This window comes from Prionailurus viverrinus, chromosome D1, assembly GCF_022837055.1.
Source record: "Prionailurus viverrinus isolate Anna chromosome D1, UM_Priviv_1.0, whole genome shotgun sequence".
NCBI classification, from domain to species: Eukaryota; Metazoa; Chordata; class Mammalia; order Carnivora; family Felidae; genus Prionailurus; species Prionailurus viverrinus.
The window spans coordinates 75,957,582-75,983,832 of record NC_062570.1 but is presented as its reverse complement, the minus strand read 5'-3'; the positions used below and the strand labels follow the sequence as shown (position 1 = coordinate 75,983,832).

Here is a 26,251-nt window from a genome sequence, read left to right as displayed (position 1 = left end):
ATGGAGCATCTACCATAGGCATTTCTTTGATAGTAGGAAGTTCTCATGATAAAATTTGGAATTAATCATGCAATCAATTAGAAAATAGGATTTGCCCTGCTATTGTTTTTAAAGTATCTCCATCTGGAACTTGTAGAAATAGAACTTGAGCCAACATGGCAGCTTCATTTGAATGGCTTTGGTGCTTTATTTGCCACAACAATGGATGATGAGGGAATAAAAGTAATAAGAATGAGTAAGAAATACTAAAGATAGTATCTGTAGTCCTGTGAAAAGAGAGCTCTTTATTCTTGAGCAAAGGCTGGAAGTAATCAAAGCTGGATTTGCTAAGCAATGTTTATAGCAATATTTAAAGTTTCTTTTCTATTTTTGAAATGTATGTAGGAAAAATCACTTTGATATTGAAAATCTGAAACTCATGAATCTTCAGCCCCCTTTCTTCCATTCTGTTTTTGTAATGTAAGTTTCTTTAAAAAAATAACACTGATCCCACTGGCACACCCACCATCACATACTGAACCAGGCTGTGCTAGGCAAGTACTTATTAAATAAACATGCTGAGTCAAAACAGGTCATGAATGGCATGAAGTTTTGTAAACCAAATTACTTTGTTTCTCTCTGGGATGGCAAACAGACCTGAAAAGCTTTTCAGAAATACCAGTGAAGCTGAGTAAGTCAAAACTGAACCTATCTGTTTTCTCAAACTATGGATGTCCTTGGACCAGAACCTGAACCCACGGGATATTTCGCTTGGGCCAGACAGCCTGTCCCTTCTCTGAAGCTGACACTACCATCTGAGCCAAGAGCTAAGTCCCCCAGAGCAAGTACTGAGAAAGGGCCTCAGAAGGAGTTGCTTCATCCCAGGAAGAGTTAAACTTCTTGCACAGAGCAGGCCTTCCTTCAGCTCCAACCGTGCTCACTCCAGAAAACAGCTCTGGGAGCCCCAGAGGGGGCTTTAGCTGCTCTGACTTCTCACACACTCTTCTTTCAAATGAATTTAAACCTTTTCTTGTCCAAATCCCTACAGAAGGAAAAAAAAAAAAAAGTAACCACTCTGTAGTTTTTCTACTATTATGCAAATAAATTAATCAGGCAATGCTCCTGTGAGAATTAATTTATATTTGAATCCAATGAGGCCTGGATGCTTGCTAACTGAACCCCCAGGCCAAAGCCTCAGCTAGGTAGCACCTCATATTATTCCTTTGACGAAATGTGAACTGACATAAATACTATGGCCCCCTTTCAATCCGATTACCCCGTAACTTCACATCAATGCTACCCTAGCCATCAGATTCTGGCGTCTTTCCTTTCACCGGCTCCAGGAACAACAGACAACTCCTCCTTGATAAACAAGTGCCCACGCTGCCACCTCGTACCCCCACTCTTAACCCATCATCCTCACTCAATGGGCTCCATTCGACAAGGTATTTTATTTTGTTTGTAGGAATCAAGGACTGAAAAACAGTTCGAAATCAGGCCTGGCTGGGGCTGTTCATTCAAAGCTGCCCTTTTCACACAATCAGTCACTAAGAGCCTCTGGAAATAACACCCCTGAAGTATCCACCCTTTAATGGACGTCATTCCCCTGGGACGCTCCCTACCCCTCCCCTCCCGCCCAAACCCATTTCATCTCCCTCCATTACGTCTTAAGGACTCTTTTTAAAACACACAAAAAACAAACAGCAGTACAGGTCTCCCTTGGCTTGCGTGACCTGAAGCTCAGTCAAAATGAACCTACATTTTAAACCATACCTTTGTACTAAACTCATGTTGACAACCACTAAATTCTTTCCGTTGCTCTGCATAGAAACTTAAAAAAAAAAAAAAAAAGATTCATTTCGATCCCCACCCCCCAAACTCTGCCCATTTAAAAAGCTTGGCTAAATAATCCACCAGGTGGGGGGAAAGCTTTTCTATGTGGGCAGCTCAGTTTCTGGAGCCCCTACCTTGGTAATTAGATTAACAGGCAAACGTGAACAGCGGCAACCAAAACAGTCCCCACTCTCTTCATTCTTTATGCCATTTAAGCACAAAACTCATCGCAAAATATCTTGAACGGTGGCAGAAAAAAATATGGATTTGTGAAGTGCTCTATGCTGAACGTGGAAATGAGAGAGGAAGAAAACAAAGCAAGCTTTGTGTTAAAAAAAAAAAAACCTGCAAGTAATCGTAATACTTGTTTTTTTGAGAAAAGGGCAGAAGTTATATATGCTCATCAACAACTATGTTTGTTAGCTTTGTAGTTAATTAGTTTAAACATTTCGGTGCCTCCTTTTAGCAGTCTAAAATAGAGGACAGTGACCCTAGAGGCAATGCTTTTCTTTCTGAATCAATGAAGGCCAAATACCTTCTGTAACCACAGTCCCACAATAGGCTTTGAATTTTGAGAAACCCTTTGAAACATGTTCTAACTAAATATGTACATATTTTTTAATATCTTTTTTTTTAAACATTTTATTTTATTCTTGAGAGACAGAGAGAGAACGTGAGCAGGGGAGGGACAGGAAAGAGGGAGAGACACAGGATCTGAAGCAGGCCTTAGGCTCTGAGCTATCAGCACAGAGCCTGACCTGGGGCTCCAACCACGAACCGCAAGATCATGACCTGAGCTCGAAGTCAGATGCCCAACTGACTGAGCCACCCAGGCACCCCCCTACATATGTATATTAAGAAGCTATTCACTTTTTAGAAATAAGAGAAAGAAAAATAAGTATAGGAATTGAAACACATGAACACTCACTCAGCTACCTACAAGGAAAGTTACGGTTTTACCAAATACCTTTCATATTTTTCCAAAGCAACTTGATTTCTGCTATGCCACAGGAGAACATCTCTGTTTTCATATAAAGTAAACTTGTGTTTAAAAGAAAAAGAGGCCCTTAGTGAATTTATTAGATTTTGGTGATAAATGATCACTAAAAGTGACACTCTCTTTCCTTTCATCCTAGTACTGGTACCTTTGCCCAAACATTTAAAATTTCTTGCCTGGGATCTGCCAGATGCAGGTTTAGTGGCTGTTCAAGAACATTGTTACATACCATATTTTTAGTCAAAAATCGGTACAACTGCTTTATTCCCTTCCCTTGGCCTGGTTGTTCACTATTCATTCAACAATGAATGGTTCCTAGATGTGCCACAGCAGCAGGCTCTCTTGTACTTAGGATGAACAGTGTGGTTAAAATCCTCACTCCACATCCTTCCTTTACCTTCAATTTGAGGCCACAGGAATCTTCTGCGGCAAGCTCAGCCCTACTCAGTCCTGCCCCCTAATAAGAAACATCGAGGAGACGTAGTTCATGAACTTCGGGGACTGAGCAGTCAGTCACCTTCCATGTTGTTGCCCTCATCAGGTGACAAAGGCTCCTAGGCTACCCAGATTGACCCCTTGGCCCTTAAGTTCCCGCACTGACCCTTTGTCTTCTTGTTCTTCAGTCTCTTCCCAGATCACCTGCCTGCCCAGAACGAGAATTGCTTCAAATATAGAGCTGGCCTTCCTCTAACCCAGTGGTCCTCAACCAGGGGCAATTTGGGCTCCCTCCTATGACTAGGGGGGTACCCCTGGCATCTAATGGGCAGAAGTCAGCAATGCTGCTAAACATCCTACAGTGTACCACATAGCACCCCAAACAAAAACTGAAGTTAAGAAAACTGGCTATAATTAGTCCCCTCCCCAATCTCACAGGCTGCGTAGGCTACCGAGTAGGAACACGGACATTGAGTCAAATCTACCTCTGCCACTGAATTAAGTACAGGATGCCCTGTAAGCTACTTTATGCTTTCTGAATCTCAGTTTCTTTGTCTATAAAATGGACTTGTTGTGAGACAAGGAAATAATATATCTATGAAGCACCAGTACAGCACTCACTAAATGAAGCCATAATTCTCATTGCAACTATATATTATCATCCCTAGAAATGTACCCCAAGATCCAACCCCCCTGAGTTCTGTTACTTCTTATAAGCTTTCTCCCCACTGCTGATAGTTTTCAGAGCACAGAAGCTATATGGAGGCGTGGGTCTACCATTCCTGCCTCCAGAGTCCTGGAGGCATTGTTAATTACCCAGAGTTGGTCTTAGAATCCTTCTCTACATAGTACTTTAGATGCCACTTCCAATCAGTGAGATTCAGCACAGGAACGAAAGTCTATTTGCCATCTATAATCCATGTTATCTCTTATTAACTAGAGGTTATTTCTTCTTAGAAATACTGTGTTCCCTATCGCTGCAAGTGTTTAAGTAAGGCTAACATGAAAGGGATTTTATTTTTAATATGCATAGGACTTCATGCATATTAGGATAACCATCTTGGTGGTACAAGACACGCACACCACACGTGCAACCCATATGCTCACTGGGCATGAGGAAGATGATTTGGGTGGGTCCATTAGTCAAAACAGGATAAATTCTCTGATAACTCCAAAATCTTATAATAGAAGCTTTTTTTCTTGTCTATGTCACAGACCAATACAAGATGGGTCGCTCACCTCCAAGCCATGACTCAGGGATCTGCGCTCTCATTACATGCTGTACCTCTTCCACTCCATCATGGGGCCTCCTTGCCCTAATGGAAGGAAAGAGAAAAAGGATTGTGTATAAGAGATTTTATATGCCAAGCCTGGAAATGATGCACATTACTTCTGCCCACATTCTGTTGCCCAGAGCTGAGTGTATGGCTCCATCTAACTGTGAGGAAAGCTAGGAAATGCTGTCTGTGTGTCCATAAGGAGGAGAAAAATGACTACTGGTGGGCATTAGCAATGAATATCTGTGATAATCATTAAATTTTTTTATAAAACAGGAGTCAGATAGTAGTAAAGAACAGCTACTAGGACTCAGCCGTGAGTCTAACTTTGGGTAAGGCACACTTCATGCACTGTGTTTCAAGATGTCATAATAGACCCTGTTTGTTGCATATATAAAACTAGACCCCTTTACCTTTCTTAATAGGGATCCTCTGTTCAGAAATCTAATACCTATGTATCTCTAGGAAAGTGACCCTTGATCTATTTAATTAAAAACACTAGATGGGCACTGAGGAGGGCGCTTGTTGGGATGAGCACTGGGTGTGTATGCAAGCAATGAACCATGGGAATCTACCCCCCAAACCAAGAGCACACTGTATACGCTGTATGTTAACCAATTTGACAATAAATTGTATTTTTAAAAAATAACAAATAAATACCCCCAAAATGCTAATTCCAGGGATCCTGGGTGGCTCGGTCATTTAAGCATCCAACTCTTGATTTCTGCTCAAGTCATGGTCTCACAGATTCATAGTATGGAGCCCTGAGCTGTCAGCCCAGAGATTGGGATTCTCTCTCTCCCTCGCTGCCCCTCCCCTGCTTGCATGTGTGTGCGCGCTCTCTCTCTCTCTTTCTCAAAATAAATAAACATTTGTTTTAAAAACGTTAATTCCATTTTCCTTACCAATGACTGGCTTAGATGTGAGCAACTGACACTACTCTGGCCAATGAGACAGGAGGAGGCATCTTCCAGGTGGGCTTTTTTCCTGCTGATAAAAGGAAAGAGAAGACAAACTGACTCTGCTGCTGAATGTTGTCACTTGCATGTGATGCTAGAGCTGGGGCAGCGGTCAGAGACCATGAGGGAGCTGGCCAGAGGACAAGCCAACATGTGAAGGACAGCAGAGAAGACAGACAGAATGAATCTTGATTTTTAATGTTATCAATGAGACAATGAGTTAATGAACTCTGAACCTGTTGTGCTTCTGGAACTCTTGCTTGATGACATAATAACTTTTCTTTACCATTTCTGCTATTTTTGAATAGGTGTTTTCCAATGCAGCCAGAAGTACCACAGCTGACAGACAGATATGCACTAAGCACTTTAGATAAATGCTCTCCAAAATGGAGTCAACGGAGACCTGTGGTTCATATATATCTACCTCCCTTTATCAGAGCAGGGAACTAAGGGCTCTCCTAACTCTGGGTCCCTTGCCCACACAAAGTTCACTGTTTATAAATCTAATGCTTACTTTTATGAATAAAACAAGTGTTTGAAATACTGCTTCTATTTCTTAAGAAGTTTGTGAAGATTGACTTGATACAGAAGCACTTAGAACAGTACCTGAAATTCAGTAAATGCTAAATACTTATGTCATTACTACTAGTAGAAGTAGAATTTTCGATTTTTATAAACTAAGGTAAATTTTATCAGTTGCGAAATGTCCTCTGATTGTTTGGCCTATGAGTATAAGGACTTCTTAATCCCACTGTACTTAAAAGCAGAAGGAAAGGGCTCCGGACCAAGCCACAAATTAGTTTAAATCCCAAAACTTTCTTCAGAGGTTGGTTCTGAGTCAGTACAGAATAATGGCTATGAACATAGGTCCCCGCGTGAGACCGAGCTCCAAACCTCAGCTCTGGGATTAACTGCGTGTCAGGATTCAATCAGAGAGGCAGAACCAATAGGCAATATACCATCTATATCCTATATGTATCACGAGCAGGCTGAAATCCACAAACATAGGCTGGAACTCTACAAGAACGGACTGGAATCTAGGTCAGTCCCTGCTGCATCTGACCTTGTGGGTGTGGTTGCCCTGCGAAATCCAGAGCCCTTCTCCAGGGAGGTACACACACACACACACACACACACACACACACACACACACACACACACCTGGCTCAGGAATCAAACAAGCTGGGGAAGGTGGGACACGTGCTGCCTCGAGGCTGCCTCCTATCAGTGAGGTGAGCCAGCTGATCGCCTACAAGGTGGCTACTGCTCTTTCCACCCTCCCAGTCGCTCAAGACTGTTTTGTGGCCCATCCTAACTAGGATTCCATGGGAAAGACAACTCTGAAAAATGGACTTTAGCCTAGCCAGGCTGACACAGTGCAAAGCCAACATAGTTATGTTTTTAAATCTAAGTTTTTGTGTCTTCTTCTGTAGATCAGTGAGGATAATAATAGGATCTACCTCACGAGGCTGTTTTGAAGATTATTTTAAATAATATATGGAAAATACTTAATACCTATCATTATCTTTATCATTATGTTGTTGTCAATGTTATTTGGTTAAATGTCCTTCACTGACATTTAAAAGAAAATCAGGCATTAGGATGTTTAGTCTCCTGAGAAGAAAGGGAACTAAGTTTCTTACTGGCCAGTCACTGTTCTAAACAATAAACATTTGTCACAGTCTTTTAAGGTATTATTACACCCATCTTAGATGAAACACTTGAAAAAACTAAGGAAAAGAAAGGTTAAGTAACTGGACCCACGCTAGTAAAGTAGCAATGGATGCTCTCTCTCTCTCTCTCTCTCTGTCCACAGAAGGCCAAGAAGAAAAAATTACAGGGTGATCAAAACTGAGTGATGAAAAAGTAGCATTTAAACTGCAGTTTGGGGACGCCTGGGTGGCTTAGTGGGTTGAGCATCCTACTCTTGAGTTGGGATCAGGTCATGATCTCATGGTTTGTCAGATCAAGGCCCAAGTCAGGCTCTGTGATGACAGTGGGAAGCATGCTTGGGATTCTCTCTCTCCCTCTCTCTCTCTGCCCCAGCCCTGCTCACGTGTGCACACATGCTCGCTCACTCCATCTCCCTTTCTCTCAAAATAAATACACATTTATTGATGTAAAGAATTTTAAAAATTAAAAATTAAAAAAGAAACTGTAATTTGAAGGATGAGCATGAGCTAACCAAATGAATCAAGCAGAGAGAATAATATAGGCAAAGGTATACTGATTAGAAAGAGCCTGGCACCTTAGAGGAGGGAAGAGAATGAGGAGGCAGAACTGTGGTAGAGGATGGGCGGGGACAGCAACTGTGTGGGGCTTGTTCCTTCTACGTGGTCCTAAGTGGAATGGGAAGATCCAGGATGGCACAAGCTGTGTCTGGCTTGTTCACTCCAGTATTCCCAGACCTTGAATAGTGCCTGCTGGTACACTGTAGAATCTCAATAAATGTTTGTTGGTTGAAGGAAAGGATGGGGTGATAAGATATAATTTATATATCAAAATCTCTAGTTGCTGTAAAGTATACCTCCTCCCTCTCTTTGGTTCCTCCTACTAACACAGAACTGGCTACTCATTTTCTTTCTCTCGGCAACCCTTCAAATACTTGAATATGGCAGTCATGTCCCCCCAGTCTCCACGTCCCTAGACCGACAGCCTCAGCTTCTTGGCATCAGTTTCCCATATTCAGGAACTCTAGTCAATACTGTCCAAGAAACTTCTGCAATGATGGAAATGTTTTATATCTGTCCCATCCAATATGGTGGCCTTATGTGGCTGTTGAGTCATGTGTGGCTATTGAGTATTTGAATTGTGGCTAATGTGACTGGGGAACTATATTTTAAATTTTATCTACAGTTAAATTATTTACATTTTATTCATTTAGTTTGAATTTGAATAGTCCCATGTGTCTATTGGCTACTGAATTGGACAGTATGGCACTAGCTCTCCACTCTCTTTCAGATAATAAGATGGACATCTCTGAATTTTCCCATTTACCCATTTTATTTATTAGCCACCTCTGGCTTCCCATTTTATTTACCTTCCTTTCCACCAGAATTAACCAATTTTGCTACTCTGTACCCTATGCTGGACTTCTGACTCATGTCAGCTAATTTAGCACCCAGCGCACAAAGATTAGCTGGAACCCCTTTCTTTGGCAAATGCCAGTTATTAGAATAGCAGCTTTTGGCTTTCTGGGTCACATAATTTCTCTCAGAGATGAGTTCATTCAGACACATATTTATACACATAGTTTCTGTCTAAGAACCTAAATGAGGGCTGGTTAAGGATCTGCCAGTACATCCATTAATTACACTATAAAAATTAAGCATTTATTCCATTTAATGCTGTGAGTTAGTACACATGTGTTACCCTGAGTGTGGTTCCTGTGCTATGGGATGTGACTCTTTATTAAACATGTTTTGTCAACTAAGCATATTCACTGATAATGTCCGCTAATGGCCAACAGTATTAACTAAAGTCATCACCTAATCATTCAATCAGCAAAGAGGACTCGCCTAGGGCATACAGATGAAAATTAGACAGCCTTTTGACAAAATCTGAAGCTTCCCAATCTGACTATCATCTAGAGAACCAAACTGTATAAATGAAGAACTGTGAACAACAAGACTTTATAAGAGGCTAGAAGAGAGATCAGTGAATGAAATACACTGAACTTTAAGGCAGGAAAGGTCCTTTTAGATGAGACAAGAGAGTGCTCCCAAAACTTAAAGAACTTGTCACTCTGCACACATTTCTCTTAATGCATGCCACATGCCAGGCACCAGGACACAGAGACAAAGGATACGGTGCCTGCCCTCAATGAGTCTATGGTCTACAAGAGAAACAAACATGTAAATTATTCTAACATAATAGGTACAGCTGCCAGATTTAGCAAATAAAAATACAGACCATCCCGTTAAATTTAATTTTCTGATAAATAATAAATAACTTTTTTTAGTATAGGTATATCCCACATAATATTTGGGACATACTTATACAAAAAATAATATTTGTTTGAAATTCAAATGTAACTGTGCATTTAGTATTCTATCTGGCAATTCTAAATACAAGGTCAAAAAATGCAATGATCAAAGGGGATATTAGGTACTCCAAGGGAATGCAGACCACAGAGTACATGTCAGAGAAAGGTTACAGAGGAGGCAAGGCTTAGGCCAAATCTTTCCCAACCAGCAGAAGTTCACCAGGCAAAGAGTACGGAAGGAGTGATGTGCACAAAGGCACTGGGGTTTGAGAGAGCAGGGCACACTTGAGGAAGAGCAGGTAGCTCAACAGGAATAGAGTAACTAATAGGTTATAATCTCAATAAGTAGGAGAAAAGCCCAAGTCAGAATCCAAGATAACACCACAAGCTAAGGGATGAACAGAGAAAAGCGAGTTCATAAAAAGGGTAAGAAGCAGTCTGACAAGGAAAAAAAGAAAACCGTGAGGCCAAGATGGAGGGAGAAATGCGCAGTGATGAAGGCTGCAGGTGGTCCAAGTAAAGTGAGTTCACTGACAATCCTAACGGGGACATCAGTGACACTGACAACAGCCATTTCAATGGAATGTGACAGCAGCAGGTTGAGAAAGGTCATGGAAGTGGCAAAAATCAGAGAACCCAAGGGTAGACATTGTTTTCAAAAAGTATGATTGTTAAAAAAAGCATCATGCTTAGACCTGAACCATCAGGGAACTTGCCTGGGCCCTGAACTTTAAGGAGAGCCCCCAGTCTGGCTCCCCTCCAGCTCCACCCATGTCCATGTGGCTAAGGGGACATGCTCACCTAGAGCCCATACACTCCCTTTCAGGCCTTGGAATTCTTTACTCAGTTGGAACCAAGTCTACTTTCCAAGATTACACAAGCCTCTCCCTAGGTCTCTCTTTCCATGAGTTAACTCAGCCCCTCGCATGCTCATTTCTAAACCTGAGGCACAGATCACGGATGACTGTTAGGGGTGGAAGGGTGTGGATGGATCTTGGACATGTGGACCAGGTGTCTGCACTCTTGGATGCATGACCATTCATGATGTAGGATGGAGTCAGCATGGGAAGTGAAGTAGGGTGTGCCACAGGCTTCCACCTACAGTCTTATCTTAGGCCTCAGAAAACTTAGAGGAAATGTGTAAGAAGGAATGATTGGTGATGGAATGAGGCCAAGAGAGGGTGCTTTTGAAAATTAGCACTATTTGATGTTTTGTTTTACTTTTAAGTAAACTTTACACCCAGTGTGGGGGGTTGAACTCACAACCCTGAGATCAAGAGTCACATGCTCTACTGATGGAGCCAGCCAGGTGCCCCCAAAATGAGCATCGTTCGGACAAATCTGTGGTAAAGGGGATATTGAAGCTACAGATAGAGAAACTAGGTCCCCATATTGGTGAGGAGTTCAGCAGCAAATATTTCCAAAAAAGAAACCAATTACAGAAATGGGGACAGGGTTAAGGAACTAAAGAAGGGATGTCAATGCACCAAAGACGAGCAACAGTGAGAAGCCATTATATCCCATTATATCCCTAGGCCTGTAAGTGCAGTAGGTTGTCAAGATAATATTGCCAGAGCCTAGGGAGCTTGGGATCTGCGGCTGCAGTCACTCCCAGAAATTCAACAAATCAAGAAGAAAGCAAGAGGAATACATACCTCAGCCTTCCTCTCCTCCAGCCCTTGACTTGGTGCAATTGCCTGCCATGGACTGAAACCAACTAGAAGAAACCAGCCAGCAAAGTATCCCGGGGGCAATGCATTCCCTAGAGGCCAGCCTCTTCAGGCAAAAGCAGGGAAAGAAGGGTTGCAAGTAAATTTGGAAGGGCAAACAAAGAATAAATAATTAATACTGTCCCCAAGAAGGCAGAAGATGACTTAACTAAGTGGAAATGTGAATACAATGGAAAGGAAGTTGGCAGGAAGGAAATGGGAGGCATTTATGTCGAATAACCATCTCTTTTGCTCTCTGCAGTTCGAGGGGAAGGTTGATAGTGGATGAGGTAAGCAGGCAAGGGAATGTTTTGGCTTAACGCCTGTAGATGGCAGTTGACTTAAGGCCATTGTACAGTATAGGTAATACCCTAAGATAAGGCTATTTTCCACATGCCTTCTCAATGTAAGAGATGTCACATTTCCCAAGTCTCCCTCTCCTTTCCCTACATTAAACAGAACCACATAGCAGGTAAAAGTCTTGGGAGGATTTTTCCTTCCCTCTTTCCTGAAATTACCTCTAGAACCACCTCAGCCTCTGCCAACAAACCTCCAGCAACTTAGAGGCCCACACACTTCAGAATACTTACCTCTGAAATACGGATTCATGATTCAAAACAGCCTCTCTAGGGACACCTGGCTGGCTCAGTCATAAGAGCATGCAACTCTTGATCTTGGGGTTGTGAGTTTGAGCCACATGTTGGGTTTAGAATAAACAAACTTTTTTTTTTTAAGTCTTTCTATCTGATAGGTTCTTCCTCAAACCAAATCAAGACTCCCTACCTGTTAGAAGAAAAATATTTCTTACAGCTAATTTTCACCACATTATAAAGAACTAGTAGTCTTACCTCTAATCCTCCCATGGGTATCTGCACTGGAAAAATACCTCTTTGTCCCAAAAAAGCAATCTCTAAATTTCAGAGAAAATGAGCTTAAGAATTTGGGATGTTTAGACAAGGATATTTCCCCCACTACCCCCTCCAACCAACTGACCCTAAATCTAACAATGACTCCTTTTCCTTTAGGTTTTAGAACATACCATCTGTTTTTGTTGTTGTTTAACAAACAGAGGAAGAAAAAGGAGAAGGTGAAACAAGATTCTGTTTTGGAAAAGAGTGTCTCAGTGCATAGGCAAACATCTTTTTCCCTTGTGGGCTCTTAAGTGTTGGACACGATTAGGTTTCATATCAAGACAACAAACCCAGAGGTAGTTTTAACATTGGTATGAACCTCACAACACCGACTTCTCACACCCACTCAAAGGAAACAAGACCAGTCTCCTCTGGGGTCCCCTGTTCGTGTGTGGGGGTGGGGGCGGTGGGGAGTGGGCCAGTTCATTTCTCCAGGACCTGTCACCCAACTCACTAGACCGAATTCCCCCCCTGCACCCTAGGGGGCAGCTCCACCCCAACACAAAACCAGACTCGCTAAGAGGCGTCTGCTCCGGATCCCGGGGTCCTGGGGCCTGGAAAGAAGGCGGAATAGATTCCATACTCTCTCTTCTCCCTCCAGCCGTCGACAAACGCGGCCCTTTCAGGCCCAGGGAAAGGTCCTATACCCTTTCCCACCCAGCGCCCCGTCAGGTCAGCCAACTTCACCTTCATCCAAGCCTCTTTATCCAGAAGGACTCTGGGACAGGAAATCAATAGTTGCAGCTCGAGGCAAGGGGAAAGGGCGGGGAGAAAAGGGAAGCTGGGACAGGTTGGTGGGGAGGTGGCGAGGCGGTGAGGAAGCGGTTCATTGTGGAGCCTCAACGGGTAATTAAAGCGGCTGAAAGGCGTTGCCAGAACCAGGGGAGCGTGCGGGGTGGGGGTGGGAGGGTGGGAATCACCTGTTTTACCCCTGGCGTCGGGCCACACTTCGTGGCGGGACCAAGACGGAAGAGGAGAGCGCTCAGAGGGCGATGCATGGTAGGACGCGGGGCTGGACCCGAGGGCCCAGGGGCCCCGGGGCTTTGCTCTCCGCACCGAGGGGATCACGAGACCCAAGGCGCAGGAACCGCGCCGGCGCAGTCCTCCCGGGCTGGCCGCTCTGCCCCGAAGCCCCCAGCGCCCTGGGCGCTCGATCTCTCCACGCCCGGCGCGCCCTGGGCACCCGGAAATGCTGTCTTTCCAGGGGCCTGACGGGACGAGGCGCTGGGAGCTGATGGGGCCCGCGGTGGGGCGACAAAGAGCTGAGCGTTTTTAAACTTTGGAAGGTCAGATCTGGAAGGAAGGGCCTATAGAGAGCTCGCTAGGGGAGTCCCTCCTTTCACACACAGGGACACTGAGGCCCGGGAGACAAGGGCTGTCACTAAGGACCCCCAGTGACGTGAAATGGATCCAAATGTGAGTTAAAAGGATATTTAATTCGGCAGTCTGAGGGAGAGCTAGTCAAGCAAGGAAAAGCGAAGGCAATTTATTTTTAAGGCGAGAGAGAGAGAAACATTAGCTTTGAGAAGAAACAATACGAAAGTGATTTCCCAGACAAGGGGGGGGGGGGGAGTGTGGTGTGATGGAGAGAAAAAGTAGTCAAGGTCCAACTCATCTAAATTTAATTTTGATCGTTTTGAATGGGCCGAGATCGCCTGTGCCGACGCCTCACCGTGTTCATATCGTTGGGCCTCGGCGTCCAAGCCCCGCGTTAAAGTAAACTCCCGCCAGGCAGGCACTGCTCGCCGAGCTGCTCTACACAGATCCTCTTTCTTCGGGTTCAAAAAGAAGAAGAAGAAGAAAAAGAAAACACAAAAAACCCACAAAAAAACACAACACACAGTTAACCACCTGTCAGGGCTGAGGATACAATGAGGCTCCTCGAAAAAGAGCTTTTCATGCATGCGTAATATATTTGTTCAGCTATTCACTTAATGAAGCTGATAAATGTGATGCAAGACAATAGTCAAGTTAATCTATTTAGTAAAATGTTTTGAGACTTTCAGGCTACGTTAAGGAGGGGAGCGTTGGGCGACATTTTCATTTAAATGCGCTCATCTCCCCTCTTGGGCTGCACAGGGGGGTTCAGGCAATCTATGTGAATATAATTTCTTATAAATGTGTCTTTAATGGGTTTAATTCACCCTTGCCAGCTGTTTTGGGGGCTATTTTGTAAGAGCAAAACAAACGTTTCAGGCTTGGAAAGCTAGTTAAAATTAGTTTCGGTCAGCGAGGCCAAGCTATATTTCCTGCAAACCATCTGCTTGATTGGCACAATAGAAGGATTTTCAAGGAAAAGAGGGGGGGAGTGAGTGTGAAAGGAATGAGGGGTGGGGAGAGACGACAGAAAGGGCTGGGGAGGCCGGTAGTTCCTAGTGGCCTATTCTGAAGGTGAACCCCTTAGAGGTGTCTTAATAGAGCGGCTTGCCTAGAGGGTGGGACGGCTGGAAAGCGCTTGCAGCCCGAGCCTCGTCGCCCTCCTCCTTTGCCCAGGGGGTCAGCTCCCTCTTTTCCCCCCAAGACCGGAGAAACCAGGCAGCGGGGCCCTTTCCCCGTTGCCGCCTTTCCGCGGCCTAACTTCCGAGGCGTGCTCCAACTGTCTCCAGCCCCAGCCCCAGAGAGCCACGGCCAGGGGGTTCAAACCCTTGCAAAGTGCTACCTTGAGGTCCCAACCTTCCCTAACTTCCCTAACTGGTTATGTTTTCTGACGGCCGGGAATCTTAAGTCACTCTACTTTGCAGGCCCTTCTCCCTCTGCGGCCTGCGGTTACCGAGGTGCTCCCGGCTCCGCCCATATTGCAAGGGGCCCCACAACTGCAAGAGCTTGGCGCGTGGGGCTGGGACCCGCCCGCTCTCCACTGCCGGGGAGGAAAGAAATTCCCCATAGCGGGTTCTGAGAGCCCACCCTGCGGTCCCAGGGAGGCTCTGGCAGCTTTGGCTTTGTAGGCCCCAGGAGTCCGGCCAGCTTTGCTGCAGCCTCCCGCAGCAAGCAGTTGCGCCCGCGGCACAGGCAAGGACCTTAAAGGCAGCCAGGGCCTCCGATTCTCTCTTTGCCTCTCGCGCTTTTTCCTTTGAAAGAGAAATAAACAACGCAGCTCTGGGAGAGAGGACGTGAGCGACTTCTTTGAAATAAACTTGAAGATAACGACATTACAATGAATGGCAGGACGCACAAAACCCCATGGGCTCAGGTCAAACGGCATTAGTCACAGGTCTTAGCCGCAGCCGCCGCGCCGCGCAGCCCCTTAGGCTATCGCGGAGTTTGAAAAGACGCGTTCAAGGAGATCACTTAAAGTAAGATCCTTTCGTCCGATTTCTTGCTTCCTTAGGATTTATTCTGCCTTTTCACGGGCGGCCAGCCCTCGCCCCCGCCCTCACTTCTCCTCTTTGCGCCTTAGGAATTCCTTAGGGGACTCTGCAGACGGACCGCTGGAGGCAAGGTCCACGTGGATCTCAGCAAGGGGTTGACCCACCTTCCAAAAATGTCAGGGCCCCTTTTACAAGCGGCGAAGTTAGCAGCAGTTAGTCTATAGTAAGGCAGAATGACCCGGGAGCGGGGGAGGGATGTGTGCCCGCGCGCCCGCGCGCCCGCGCGCGCGTGATAGTAAAGAGCCAATGGAGCGTGCCAATCTACAGGGTAATAACTAAAAACTACACCCAGCGAAATGCCCCAGCAGGAGAAGAGGCCTGGGGAAGGGGGTGGCATTAGGAAGGCCCCAGACTAGCTTTGAGTTCTGAGCACTCCCCTCCTCCTCGCCAAAACCCCTGCAAACCGAGGCTCTATTCCGATCTTCCGGAAGACCTGGGCAAGCGCTTCTCTGATGGGTAATTCAACACCTGTAGTTACCGCTCTTCTCACCCCTGGAACAAGCCACAGCTCCAGGCGGGGAGGAAAGGAACGAGGGAGGGAGGGAGAAGTGGAGGAAGGTGGAAGGAGGAGGAAGAGAAGGAGGCGTTGGCTATGGAGAATTAGAGATGAGAAGAGTTGGAGGGAGAGAATGCAAAAAACAGAGCCGATCTTCCAGCTTCCACAAAGCAGTTGGGGACGGGGGTAGCGGGAAATTGCGATGGAAAACTTCGTCTTGTGGCAAGATGAAAGTGCAGGTGTTCAAACAGTTTAGACTTTTCTCCCCTATTTTATTGCAAGACTTCAAAAAGAGAAACTTTGGAAGTTCTTCACACACGTCCCTCGTCCGTTTCCAGAGGTCTCCAATTAACTGGAGCGATGCATTTCCCATATTTAAATACCCACTTATTTAGAAGTCATTCCTTTCCTTAGAGGTTTTCGACAGCCTGCCTGGCCAGTACTCCTCCATAAGAGTCTCGGGCTCAGAAACTCCATACTTGCGTCATCGTAAAGCATTATAATTCGGCTCCAGAGCCTGGCCCTAAATAACTTTTTAATTTGAATCAAGGGAGAGCTTTAGCGGGCTCCGTTTCTGGTTTAATGTGATATAAATCGCAGATGCACTTTTATTGAATGGTTAAAGCAGCGACATGGAGATCATCAACACAAAACGCCCTGAACAAAACCATCGAGAGAAATAAAGCTGGTTAATAAGATTTTTGAGAAAGCTTTGTGTTAAAAAGCAAAAAGGAAAACCAGCTGAAGGTGACAGTTAGTTCATGGTTAATAGGATCAGGGCGGCCTGGCTGGGCTGCACACTTCTCTTTGGGGAGGTTCAGCCACACCAGAGAAATGAATGGGACGTTTAACACATCTGTTATCTCGCCGAACAGAGAAACGGGGGGATAGAGGTTCGGCGTTACCCCAGCCCCAACCCCCCAGTGAAGAGAAAGACTGTCTCCGGGAAGACTCTCATTTGAGGTCCCCGATTAAGCATAGGGTCTCCTGACGTGGGACCAGCATTCTTGAGAACTGCGATCTTCCCAGGCTGCTTTCAGGCGTTTGTATACTGCAGTTAATTAAGAAGCTGCAAAACTTTGGCCAAAGTTAAGCACCCGGCAATGGGTAGGGCTCTCTCGAGGAATCTCAACTTTTGCTGCTATGGCTTCAAAAGTCCAGGCCGTAAGTTTCAAATGAAATTTCTGAGGACTCCTTGAGGTGGGAAAAGGGCCGGCATAGCACTTCTAGCATTCAGGTCGCCTGGCCTGAGGCTGCTCAAGTGGAATCCAGCAGCCTGGACCCCGTGCATTGCTCCCCTCTGATCCTCCCCCAGGCAAGCTGCGGAGTGCTCCTTGCTGACACTTCTAAAGAAATCTCGCTGAAATCGTTTTCCAAGTTTCTGGGAGTTTGCAGGAGACACATTTTACTATTCAGGGATGTACCAACTCTCAAACTCTTAGTTTCCCGACCCGAAATAACTCAAATCCAGACCTCCCCCTCCATCCTTATGGACTCCACCCAATAACCCCAAAGCATTAATTCCAAATCTCCCTGTGTTGTCAGAATAGCACCCCACAAACACTGATTTTACCCACCCCTCACATCTGCTTTATGCCTCAGCTGGAGTAACCTATACAGCTAGAGACTGAAGAGGGAGTATATTTTCGTGTTCACTGACTTGAAATCTTCCGTTGCCCTCCCCACAAGGGGGAGGGCTATTTTACTGATTGCCTGGAGACGAATTTCTATGAATATTTATTGATTTATTTTCCAGACTCGGCAGGGGAGCTGCAAATAAATTTAGTGCGTTCTTTAAATAATTCCTTTTCTATGAGGCAAGATGTCATCTGAAACTTCTAAATAGGCATTTAATTAGCCCGGGTGTTGCTTCGGAACAAAAACTCCCGGCGAGAGCTTTGGGGGCGCACTGTATTGCAAAGAGGCGGTCGATATGCAGAATTGATGCGCGCCAGCCTTTGTTGCCGGCCCATTGTGCGGGCCATGCTTATGAAGACTAATCCAATCATAAATTGCACCCCTGCGCCAATCAGAGCGCCCAGAGCCTCCGGCGAATGAAGCTCGAGTGGAGAACTTTGTTGAACTTCATTGTCAGAGCTGTCACTTTTCAAAGCGCTTTAACGGGCGGGCCACTATAAAACCATCACCTCGACGGGAGGACCACGGAGGACTCGCAGACGCCCAAGTGGGATCATTACTTGGAGACGTTTGCTAAGCCCAAGAGAGAGGGCATCGCGGGGGCGGGAGGGGCGGGAAGCGAGGCATTTACCCTCAGGCCACTGGAAGAAGGGTTATTCCGCCCGCCCCGCGCCTAACATGATGTTCCCTGGCCTCCTCGCGCCCCCCGCCGGGTACCCGAGCCTCTTGCGCCCCACGCCCACCTTAACGCTGCCCCAGTCCCTGCAGTCGGCATTTTCCGGCCACTCGAGCTTTCTGGTGGAGGATCTGATCCGAATCAGCCGGCCTCCGGCTTACCTGCCCCGCAGCTTACCCACGGCCAGCATGTCGCCCCCTAGGCAGGGGGCCCCCGCGACTCTCACAGACACCGGGACCTCGGACCTGGGCTCCCCGGGTCCAGGCAGCCGACCGGACGGTTCACCTCAGACGGCCGCCGCCCCTGCCAGCGAGCCAACGTTTCTGAAGTTTGGGGTTAACGCCATCCTCTCCTCTGCTCCCAGAACCGGTAAGTGAGCGCAGGACACTGAGGGCCGGTCCAGGTGCGAGTCCTTCTTGCCCCGGTTTCCTGTTTCCTTGCCCACTCACACATCTGCGCACATACACTTACGCAGGGTCCCCGGGACCCCACTCGCGCAATGTGAGACTCAGGTCCAGCCAACTCCCGGAAGAAAAGCCTCCAGGTTCGCCCCACCCTCAGAACGAACTTGATTACCTGCAGTCGGAGAGAGCGCCCGCCCCTAGGCGTGTTGTGTTTCTGCCCTCAAACTTTTGAAAGCCAGTTTTTATAAACCCAAGACAATATATTTACTAGCTTAGCTAGTATAATGGATCTACAATTCTTTTCCTGCCCGCCCTAATACTCCATATCTCGTTAGTACCTAGGATGAGAATCGGGACAGGGAGCCAACTCTGAGGTGCGTGGGGGGGTGGGGGGGGCGGGTGGTGGTGGTGGTGGTGGAGGGATTCCACAGATGACATGATGTTAGGAAAAGGTTTCTTCTACTTTGTCAAAACATTGAGAAAGATGCCTTTGAAGCCAGCTGAAGGGTTAATAATATCATATATTCAATGCTCTGTACAATAATCAAGTACCTAATCAAATTCCCTTTCTGTCTCTCTCCCTCTTTTCCTTTCTCCTTTACTCTCTGCCAGAAACATCCCCTGCCTTACTCCAGAGCGTCCCTCCCAAGACCTTCGCCTTTCCCTACTTTGAAGGCTCCTTCCAGCCTTTCATCAGATCTTCTTATTTCCCAGGTAGGTCTCATCCCCCTTCCTGGGGGGCGGCGCTCCAGCCCCAGCCCGTCGCTCCCTGCTCCGAAAGCCATATTTCTCCGTCCACCCCTCGGGGTTATGCTCTGGTTCAGAGGTTGCGAGGCGTACAACATTCACGAATCCGTCGCGCCAATTTGATGCCCTATTTAGCACAAGCAGTGACTGCTTGACACTTTGCACCAATTCCCTGCTCTACAAATTAGCAGGAATTGTCATGGTCCCAATTTGAGGCGGTTCCCTTCCCGGCGAGGAGCTGTTGGCATCCCTTCACGCCGCCGTTTTCCCACAGAGTCAGTGCACTTGGCCACGATTCCGCCACAAAGGTTTCAGCACCATGACCAATTGGTCAGCTCCTCCGGGCAGCCACACACAGACCGGCCCTCGCCCCTCCACGCCGCCGAGAGACACCTACCAGCCGGGGCTAATTTCTCTTTAAGACTCATTCAGGGTTTCGGGCTTTTCACAAGACCACATGGGGTGCCCTCTTGTGTGGGATGCCTGGGGTCGCCCAGGGGGAGGGGGACTAGATCCTCCCACAACCCCAACCTTCTATTTCCAACCTGATTTCCCAACCTCTTCTCGTACCCTTCCCCCCACCGCCTTATCTTTTTTAAAGACCTTCAACTTCTAAAATAAGTCTGAGGGAAGCCCGTAATGGGGTCCTAGTCTGGAGGAGAAACACCTTCGACAGTTTACACGAGGTTTTTATCCATCCTGGAATCCCAGTGGTGCCTCAAAGTATAGCTGAAAACTCAGCAACCGGTCAAGACTCAGGAGACAGAGGAGAGCCTATAAAGAGAAGGGAGACTGGGCACGGTTGGTGGGGGATGGGTAGAACCACGACAACACTCCCAAATATCAGAGAAAGAAATAAGCAATTGATTTTTAAAAGGGGGAGAGAGAATTCACCAACAGCCCCCCACCACCATTCATGCTGCTGCTGATAATGGCATTTGCTGCCTTTCTCCCTCATCTCAATGCTCCAACAAAAACAACCCGAGCTTTATAAATAGCTTTTCATGTCCATTTAATGAAAATGATTCCGGGAAGAGAAGCCTCTGCCATCAGTATTCTCCCAATGGTCTTGGCCTGCAGTTGTGTTTAGTTTGAAAGTGTAAATCTCTTTTGTCCCAGTAATATATGGCTTTCGCTGCTTGTCCTCAGTCTTTTTCTGTTAGTTCATTACTACACAATTACCATTCACGCTTCATTAGAGTCTCTGTTTCTTTTTGGTTTTTTTTTTCTCCCTCCCTTAAAGGAAAACTCTCCCCCTTTTTATCATGCCAATACCCATTGGGGAGCGGTCAATGTGCTAATTAGCTGCCACTTTTCATGTATTCGGGCCGAATTCTTTACGTTTTGTGGGGGAGGGGAAGAAAGATTAATATGAAAAAGATGAATGCTGATTGGATTTTTCAAAAAAAAAAAAAATCCAAAGCGGATTTTCTTCTGTCAAATAAGTAAGGCACCTCATTTTCATCTAAAGAATGCAAAAGCCACCAAGGTGATAAAAGCATAAGGGGGAAACCCAGCGGCCTCAGCTGGATATTTTTATTTTTATTTTTGTAAATTTTTTCTGTTGCTATTTTAGCCGATATACGCAGGTTTGTTCCCTTGACACTGTTCCCCTGAGACTGTTGAATGGAAAAACGAAACAGGCTATTGTGGAGGCTGTTTTCTGTGTTTCCGTGGTTTTACCTAATCCGGGTTTGCCTGGTTGAAAGGGAAAGTTATTTGGGCGGAAAGCGCCTTTCAGTCTCGCAGGTTTGTAGGTTCCTGGCCTATTCTCCAAGGGGAGAAAAAGGCGAGCTTTAAAGAGATGAAGGGATCAGAGAGAAAAACCGAGGGAGGCCACGAGGGAGGGGCAGACGCTACTGCCGCGGCGGGATGCCGCCCACTCACTCGCAACCCCCCACCCCACCCCTCCGCAGCGTCCTCGAGCGTCGTGCCCATCCCGGGGACCTTCTCCTGGCCGCTTGCTGCCCGCGGCAAGCCTCGCCGAGGCATGCTGCGACGAGCCGTGTTCTCCGACGTGCAGCGCAAGGCGCTGGAGAAGATGTTCCAGAAGCAGAAGTACATCAGCAAGCCCGACCGCAAGAAGCTGGCGGCCAAGTTGGGCTTGAAAGACTCACAAGTGAGGGCGGTCTCCCCAAAGCCCCACCCTCCCCGCTTCACCCCTCCCCCACGCATCGTGCAATTGGAAGGGTCCTCTGAAACCCGTTAGGTCCCCTCCTACGGATGGGGAAAGTAAAGTCCAGAGAGGGAATGAGCGCACGAGCCAGCTTCCTTGAGGCCACTCGGGACAGCTTGCTTCTCTCCCCGGCTCATTGCCCCCCACCTGCGCCCAGCCGGGTCAGGTGCGTGAGGATGGGGCTAGAGGAGCGAGAAGCTGAGGAGGGGGTGAGGGTAGGGTGAGTCCTTGACCATCTGAACTCACTGGGCAGCGGGCAAGGAGGGGGAGAAGGACAGAGCCTCTTACCTCCTCGACGGTCCTGCCGGAGCCCCTCCCCCACGCCCTTGGTGGGGAGCGCCTGCGATAACCGCTGCTTGTCCCCCGCTCTCTCCTCTCCCCGCTCCAGGTGAAAATCTGGTTCCAGAACCGACGCATGAAGTGGCGGAACTCCAAGGAGCGCGAGCTTCTGTCTAGCGGGGGCTGCCGAGAGCAGACCCTTCCCACGAAACTCAATCCGCACCCGGACCTCAGCGACGTGGGCCAGAAGGGCCCAGGGGATGACGAGGAGGAAGACGACGGCCCGGGCAGCCCCCGCCACCGCCTGGTCTATCACGCGTCCCCAGACCCTCGGCACCTGCGGGACCCGCGGCTGGAAGGGCCGCTGCCTGCCTCACCGGCTCACTCCAGCAGCCCCGGCAAGCCTTCGGACTTCTCCGACTCCGAGGACGATGAGGAGGGCGAAGAGGAGGAGATCACCGTGTCTTAGAAGCCCTCCCGTGCCCTGCGTACTGTTTCAAAGTACTTTGAAATTGAAGAGGTGTGATTCAGTCTGCTTGTCCGCTTAGTCCCCGCTGTCCAGACGCTGCCGCTTCCCTTTGCAGAACCTCAGCCCGGTCAAGGGCGCCGCAGCCCCTTCCATTGCCCAAAATGGCGTTTCCTTGCCCCACACACCTCCCAGCAGCTCTCTCCACGTAAGTGAAGTTTAGGTCTTGGTCCCAGCCTTAACTTCCCACCGGAGCTCCTATCTTGCTTATTGCAAGCTATTTAAAACACAGTGGGGTGTTCACTCCTATAGCCTGGGTCTTGCTGTGAGCCAGGCCCTGCTGGTCTTTAGAAGCCACAACTCTGTAAGACAGGAAACTCTTTATGGAGAAGGAAACGGAGTTAGGAGTCACAACATCAAGCATATAACTCTAAGACCTCTGACTTCCTAGATCCACCCCCCTGTCTTAGGTGGAACGGTCTCCTACCCATGTCGACTCTGGTAACCCAGCCTTTCCATAGCAGCTCCCTTAGATATCTGAATTAAAAAAACCTTTTTTTTTTTTAAATTTTATACACATATACACCTTCTGGTCTAAGGCACAACATAAATACGGAGTCCTTCCTGTTGTATTCCAAATGCTCTCTGGGCAAAGAAGTGAGTTATTGAGGGAAGAGTCAGTCTCTATTTCTGTATGTGTCTTTCAGAGCTTTTTCTTTTTAATTTCTGCATCCATAGTATATGCACCAAGCACTCTACCTTGTGCCCTTTTATTATTTCCGGGGAGATTACACTGACCTGCAAGACTCGAGCACTGGGCATGACATAAGCAGAGAGAGAACCCACAGCCTCTTTGATTTTGATTTTTTTTTTTTTTACAGAACTTTGCTGTCTTTGCACAGCTTTTATGAACTGTACACTATTTTGTACACATGTGTTGTATGATATTTTATACCAATGTTATTGTGAATGACTATAAAGGATTGACTAGACTTTTCTCTCTGTCTCTCTCTGCAATGGCTTTTAAACTTTAAAAAGGTAGCTGTTTAATTGCATAACTTATAAAGAAATACTTATTTTGTATTTTTACCTTGTACAGATTTTTATATATGTATATATGTATCAAATGAACAAATGCCAAATAAAAAGTAGAATGGACATAGTGGTCAAGTATATCATTAATTCACAGAATGTCAGAGCTGAAAGGGATGATGAGCTTCTCATCCAAGTGCTACTGGGATTTCAGGAAGGGAAGCTGACATTTGAGAGAGAATGGCACATCTCTAAAGCCATCCAGCTGTTTAGTGGCCAAGCTGGAACTAGAACCCATCTCTGACTCTCAGGCCAGTGCCTTTTCTGCTTCCCTGTACCATCGATAACCACATTTGCTATGGTTACAAGGAAAGGAGCGCCAGTAAAGTGGTACCAACAAGTTGAGTCTGCAGTAATCCTTCTTCTCTAAGGCCTGAAATCATTGAAAGACAGTTTAAGCTGTTCAAGTTTACGATGGCTTTACTTTCCCTTCTTGAAAGTTTATACAATTTCTATTCCCCAGCGAAGCTCAAAATTGGTCTTATCTTTTGTGTGTAAGCTGATTTTCTCAGGAATGTCATCCATAGCCATGACTTGTGGACCCAGATACAGACTCTGGGGCTCACAAGTGAAACTAAATTTCTTTAAAGACTAGCTTTCAACAGAAACAATTTAAACAGCAACGTAGGAGCAAAAAACATCAGGTAGAACCCTGGTAAAGGCTTCGTGGGCTTTCAGAGATTGGTATTTGCTGCCTCAGCCACACAGACCCACACTTAATTATCCTAACCCATACCTCAATAGTCAGGGGGGGGGGGGGAGTTGTTAAACTTAAATTTCAATAGTTTGTATCCTATCTGAAATCTGAAATTTTCTATTCTCAGTTTAATTCTCTTTCCAAATAACACGAGCCCTCTCTCCATGTAAGGTTCTGATATCTTCCTGTGCTGGGCCTGTTCCTGACACTGGTGATCACTATTTTCATTATTATTTAGAAATGATCCTGAGAACTTGAAAAAAAAATCTTATTGTCATAATTATCTTAATCCAAGAAACCGTCCACATTCCCAACCCTCCCTCAACACATATGAAAGCACCTAGCATGGTGTTCTGCCCATGGTAGGCATATAACCTTTTAGATAAGAAATTCTGCTCTGAGTGATTCAGGCTATTTTTTCTCCTTCCCTCCACTGTTGCCTGGACATCCATAGATGGGATCCTGACCAGAGTGGCCCACTTTACCCTCCCTGCTAGCTCAAGCCCACAGTTCTTACTTACCGTCAAGAACTATTTTCAGGCATGGGGGTAGATTAGTGTCTACATTCAAAGTACTTTGGGGGCACCCCAAAGTGGCATTGTTCACAATAGCCAAGAGATATTCACATCTCATCATTCACATCATTCACAATAGCTTCTGCAACCTAAATGTCCACCGATGGATGAATAAATAAAGAAAATGTGGTATATACACACAACGGATTATTATTCAGCTTAAGGAAAGAAATCTTGTCACATGCCAAACATGAATGAACCTTGAGGACATCATGCTAAGTGAAATAAGCTGGTAAAAAAAAAGACAAGGACTATACGATTCCACCTATATGAGGTATCCAACACATTCAAACTCAGAAACGGAGAGTAGAATTGTGGTTGCCAAGGGTTGGAGTCAGTTGGGGAAACAGTTGTTCAACGGGTACAGACCTTCAGTTTTACAAGATGAAAAAGTTCTAGAGATTTGTTGTGCAACGATGTGAATACGGCTAACATTACTGAAATGCAATTTAAAAATGATTAAGATGGAAAATGTGTGATTTTTAATTTCAATTAAAACATTTAAAAAAATTTAAATAAACTGGAAAAATAACTCACATGTTAGAAGAACTAAAAGTCCAGTAATGGTAAAAATTATGACCAAATGAAAAAATTCATGGTAAGCAATATTATCATAACACAATGTGAATGTATTGCATAATATAATGTAAGAAGCAATATATGGTGTAAAAGTTTTTCTATATTAGGAAAAGTTAATGGGGCACCTGGCTAGCTCCGTCAGTAGAGCATGCAACTCTTGATTTCCAGGTCGTGAGTTCAAGCCCCATGTTGGCAGTAGGGTTTACGTAAGAAGAGACAGAATTTCCTCTTTTCCAGATGGACTCATGGAGGGTGCAGAAGAGAAGAAAAAGAAGGTTCCTGCTGTGGCAGAAACCCTTTAAAAATAGCAAAGGAATTTTGCAGAGTTGAAAATCAACCATCTGAGAAAGAAGTTTGCCCAAAAGATGCTTCGAAAGGCAAGGAGGAAGCTTATCTATGAAAAAGCTAAGCATTACCACCAGGAATATAGGCAGATGGACAAAAATGAGATTCTGTTGCCAGAAAAGCTGGCAACTTCTACAAACCTGAGGAACCCAAATTGACTTTTGTCATCAGGATCAGAGGTATCAACAGTGTGAGCCCAAAGGTTTGAAAGGTGCTGCAGCTCCTTTGCCTTTGTCAGATATTCAATGGCACCTTTGGAACACTCAACAAGGCTTCAGATAACTTTCTGAGGACTGTGGAACCATCTATAGCATGGGGGTACCCAAACCAGAAGTCAGTGAATGAACTGATCTACAAGCGTGGTGAGAGAAAAATCAACAAGAAGCGAATTGCCCTGACAGAGAGCACATTGATCGCTCTATCTCCTGGTAAATATGGCATCATCTGCATGGAGGATCTGATTCTTGAGATCTATACTGTTGGAGAATGTTTCAAAGAAGCAAACAACTTCCTATGGCCCTTCAAATTATCTTCTCCACAAGAAGCAATGAAGAAAAAGACTACCCATTTTGTGGATGCTGGCAACAGAGAAAATCAGATCAATAGGCTTCCTAGAAGGATGAACTAA

General features: G+C 46.1%; 1 protein-coding gene, 1 long non-coding RNA gene and 1 pseudogene across 2 annotated transcripts; 2 read left to right on the top strand and 1 right to left on the bottom strand.

Moving 5' to 3' along the window:
- Positions 1-867: 867 nt before the first annotated feature.
- Positions 868-13,239, bottom strand: LOC125176899 (uncharacterized). The gene is made up of 4 exons (XR_007156424.1): positions 13,006-13,239; positions 5,427-5,511; positions 4,484-4,560; positions 868-1,021 (listed from the first exon to the last, which is right to left on the bottom strand). It is a non-coding gene; the product is annotated as an uncharacterized LOC125176899 (long non-coding RNA).
- Positions 4,583-26,251, top strand: LOC125176898 (60S ribosomal protein L7-like; annotated as a pseudogene).
- Positions 18,266-22,338, top strand: DBX1 (developing brain homeobox 1). Its single transcript, XM_047878817.1, has 4 exons — positions 18,266-18,632; positions 19,280-19,381; positions 21,331-21,533; positions 21,979-22,338. Exons 1-4 carry the CDS (start codon positions 18,266-18,268, stop codon positions 22,336-22,338), a joined length of 1,032 nt encoding a protein of 343 aa, XP_047734773.1.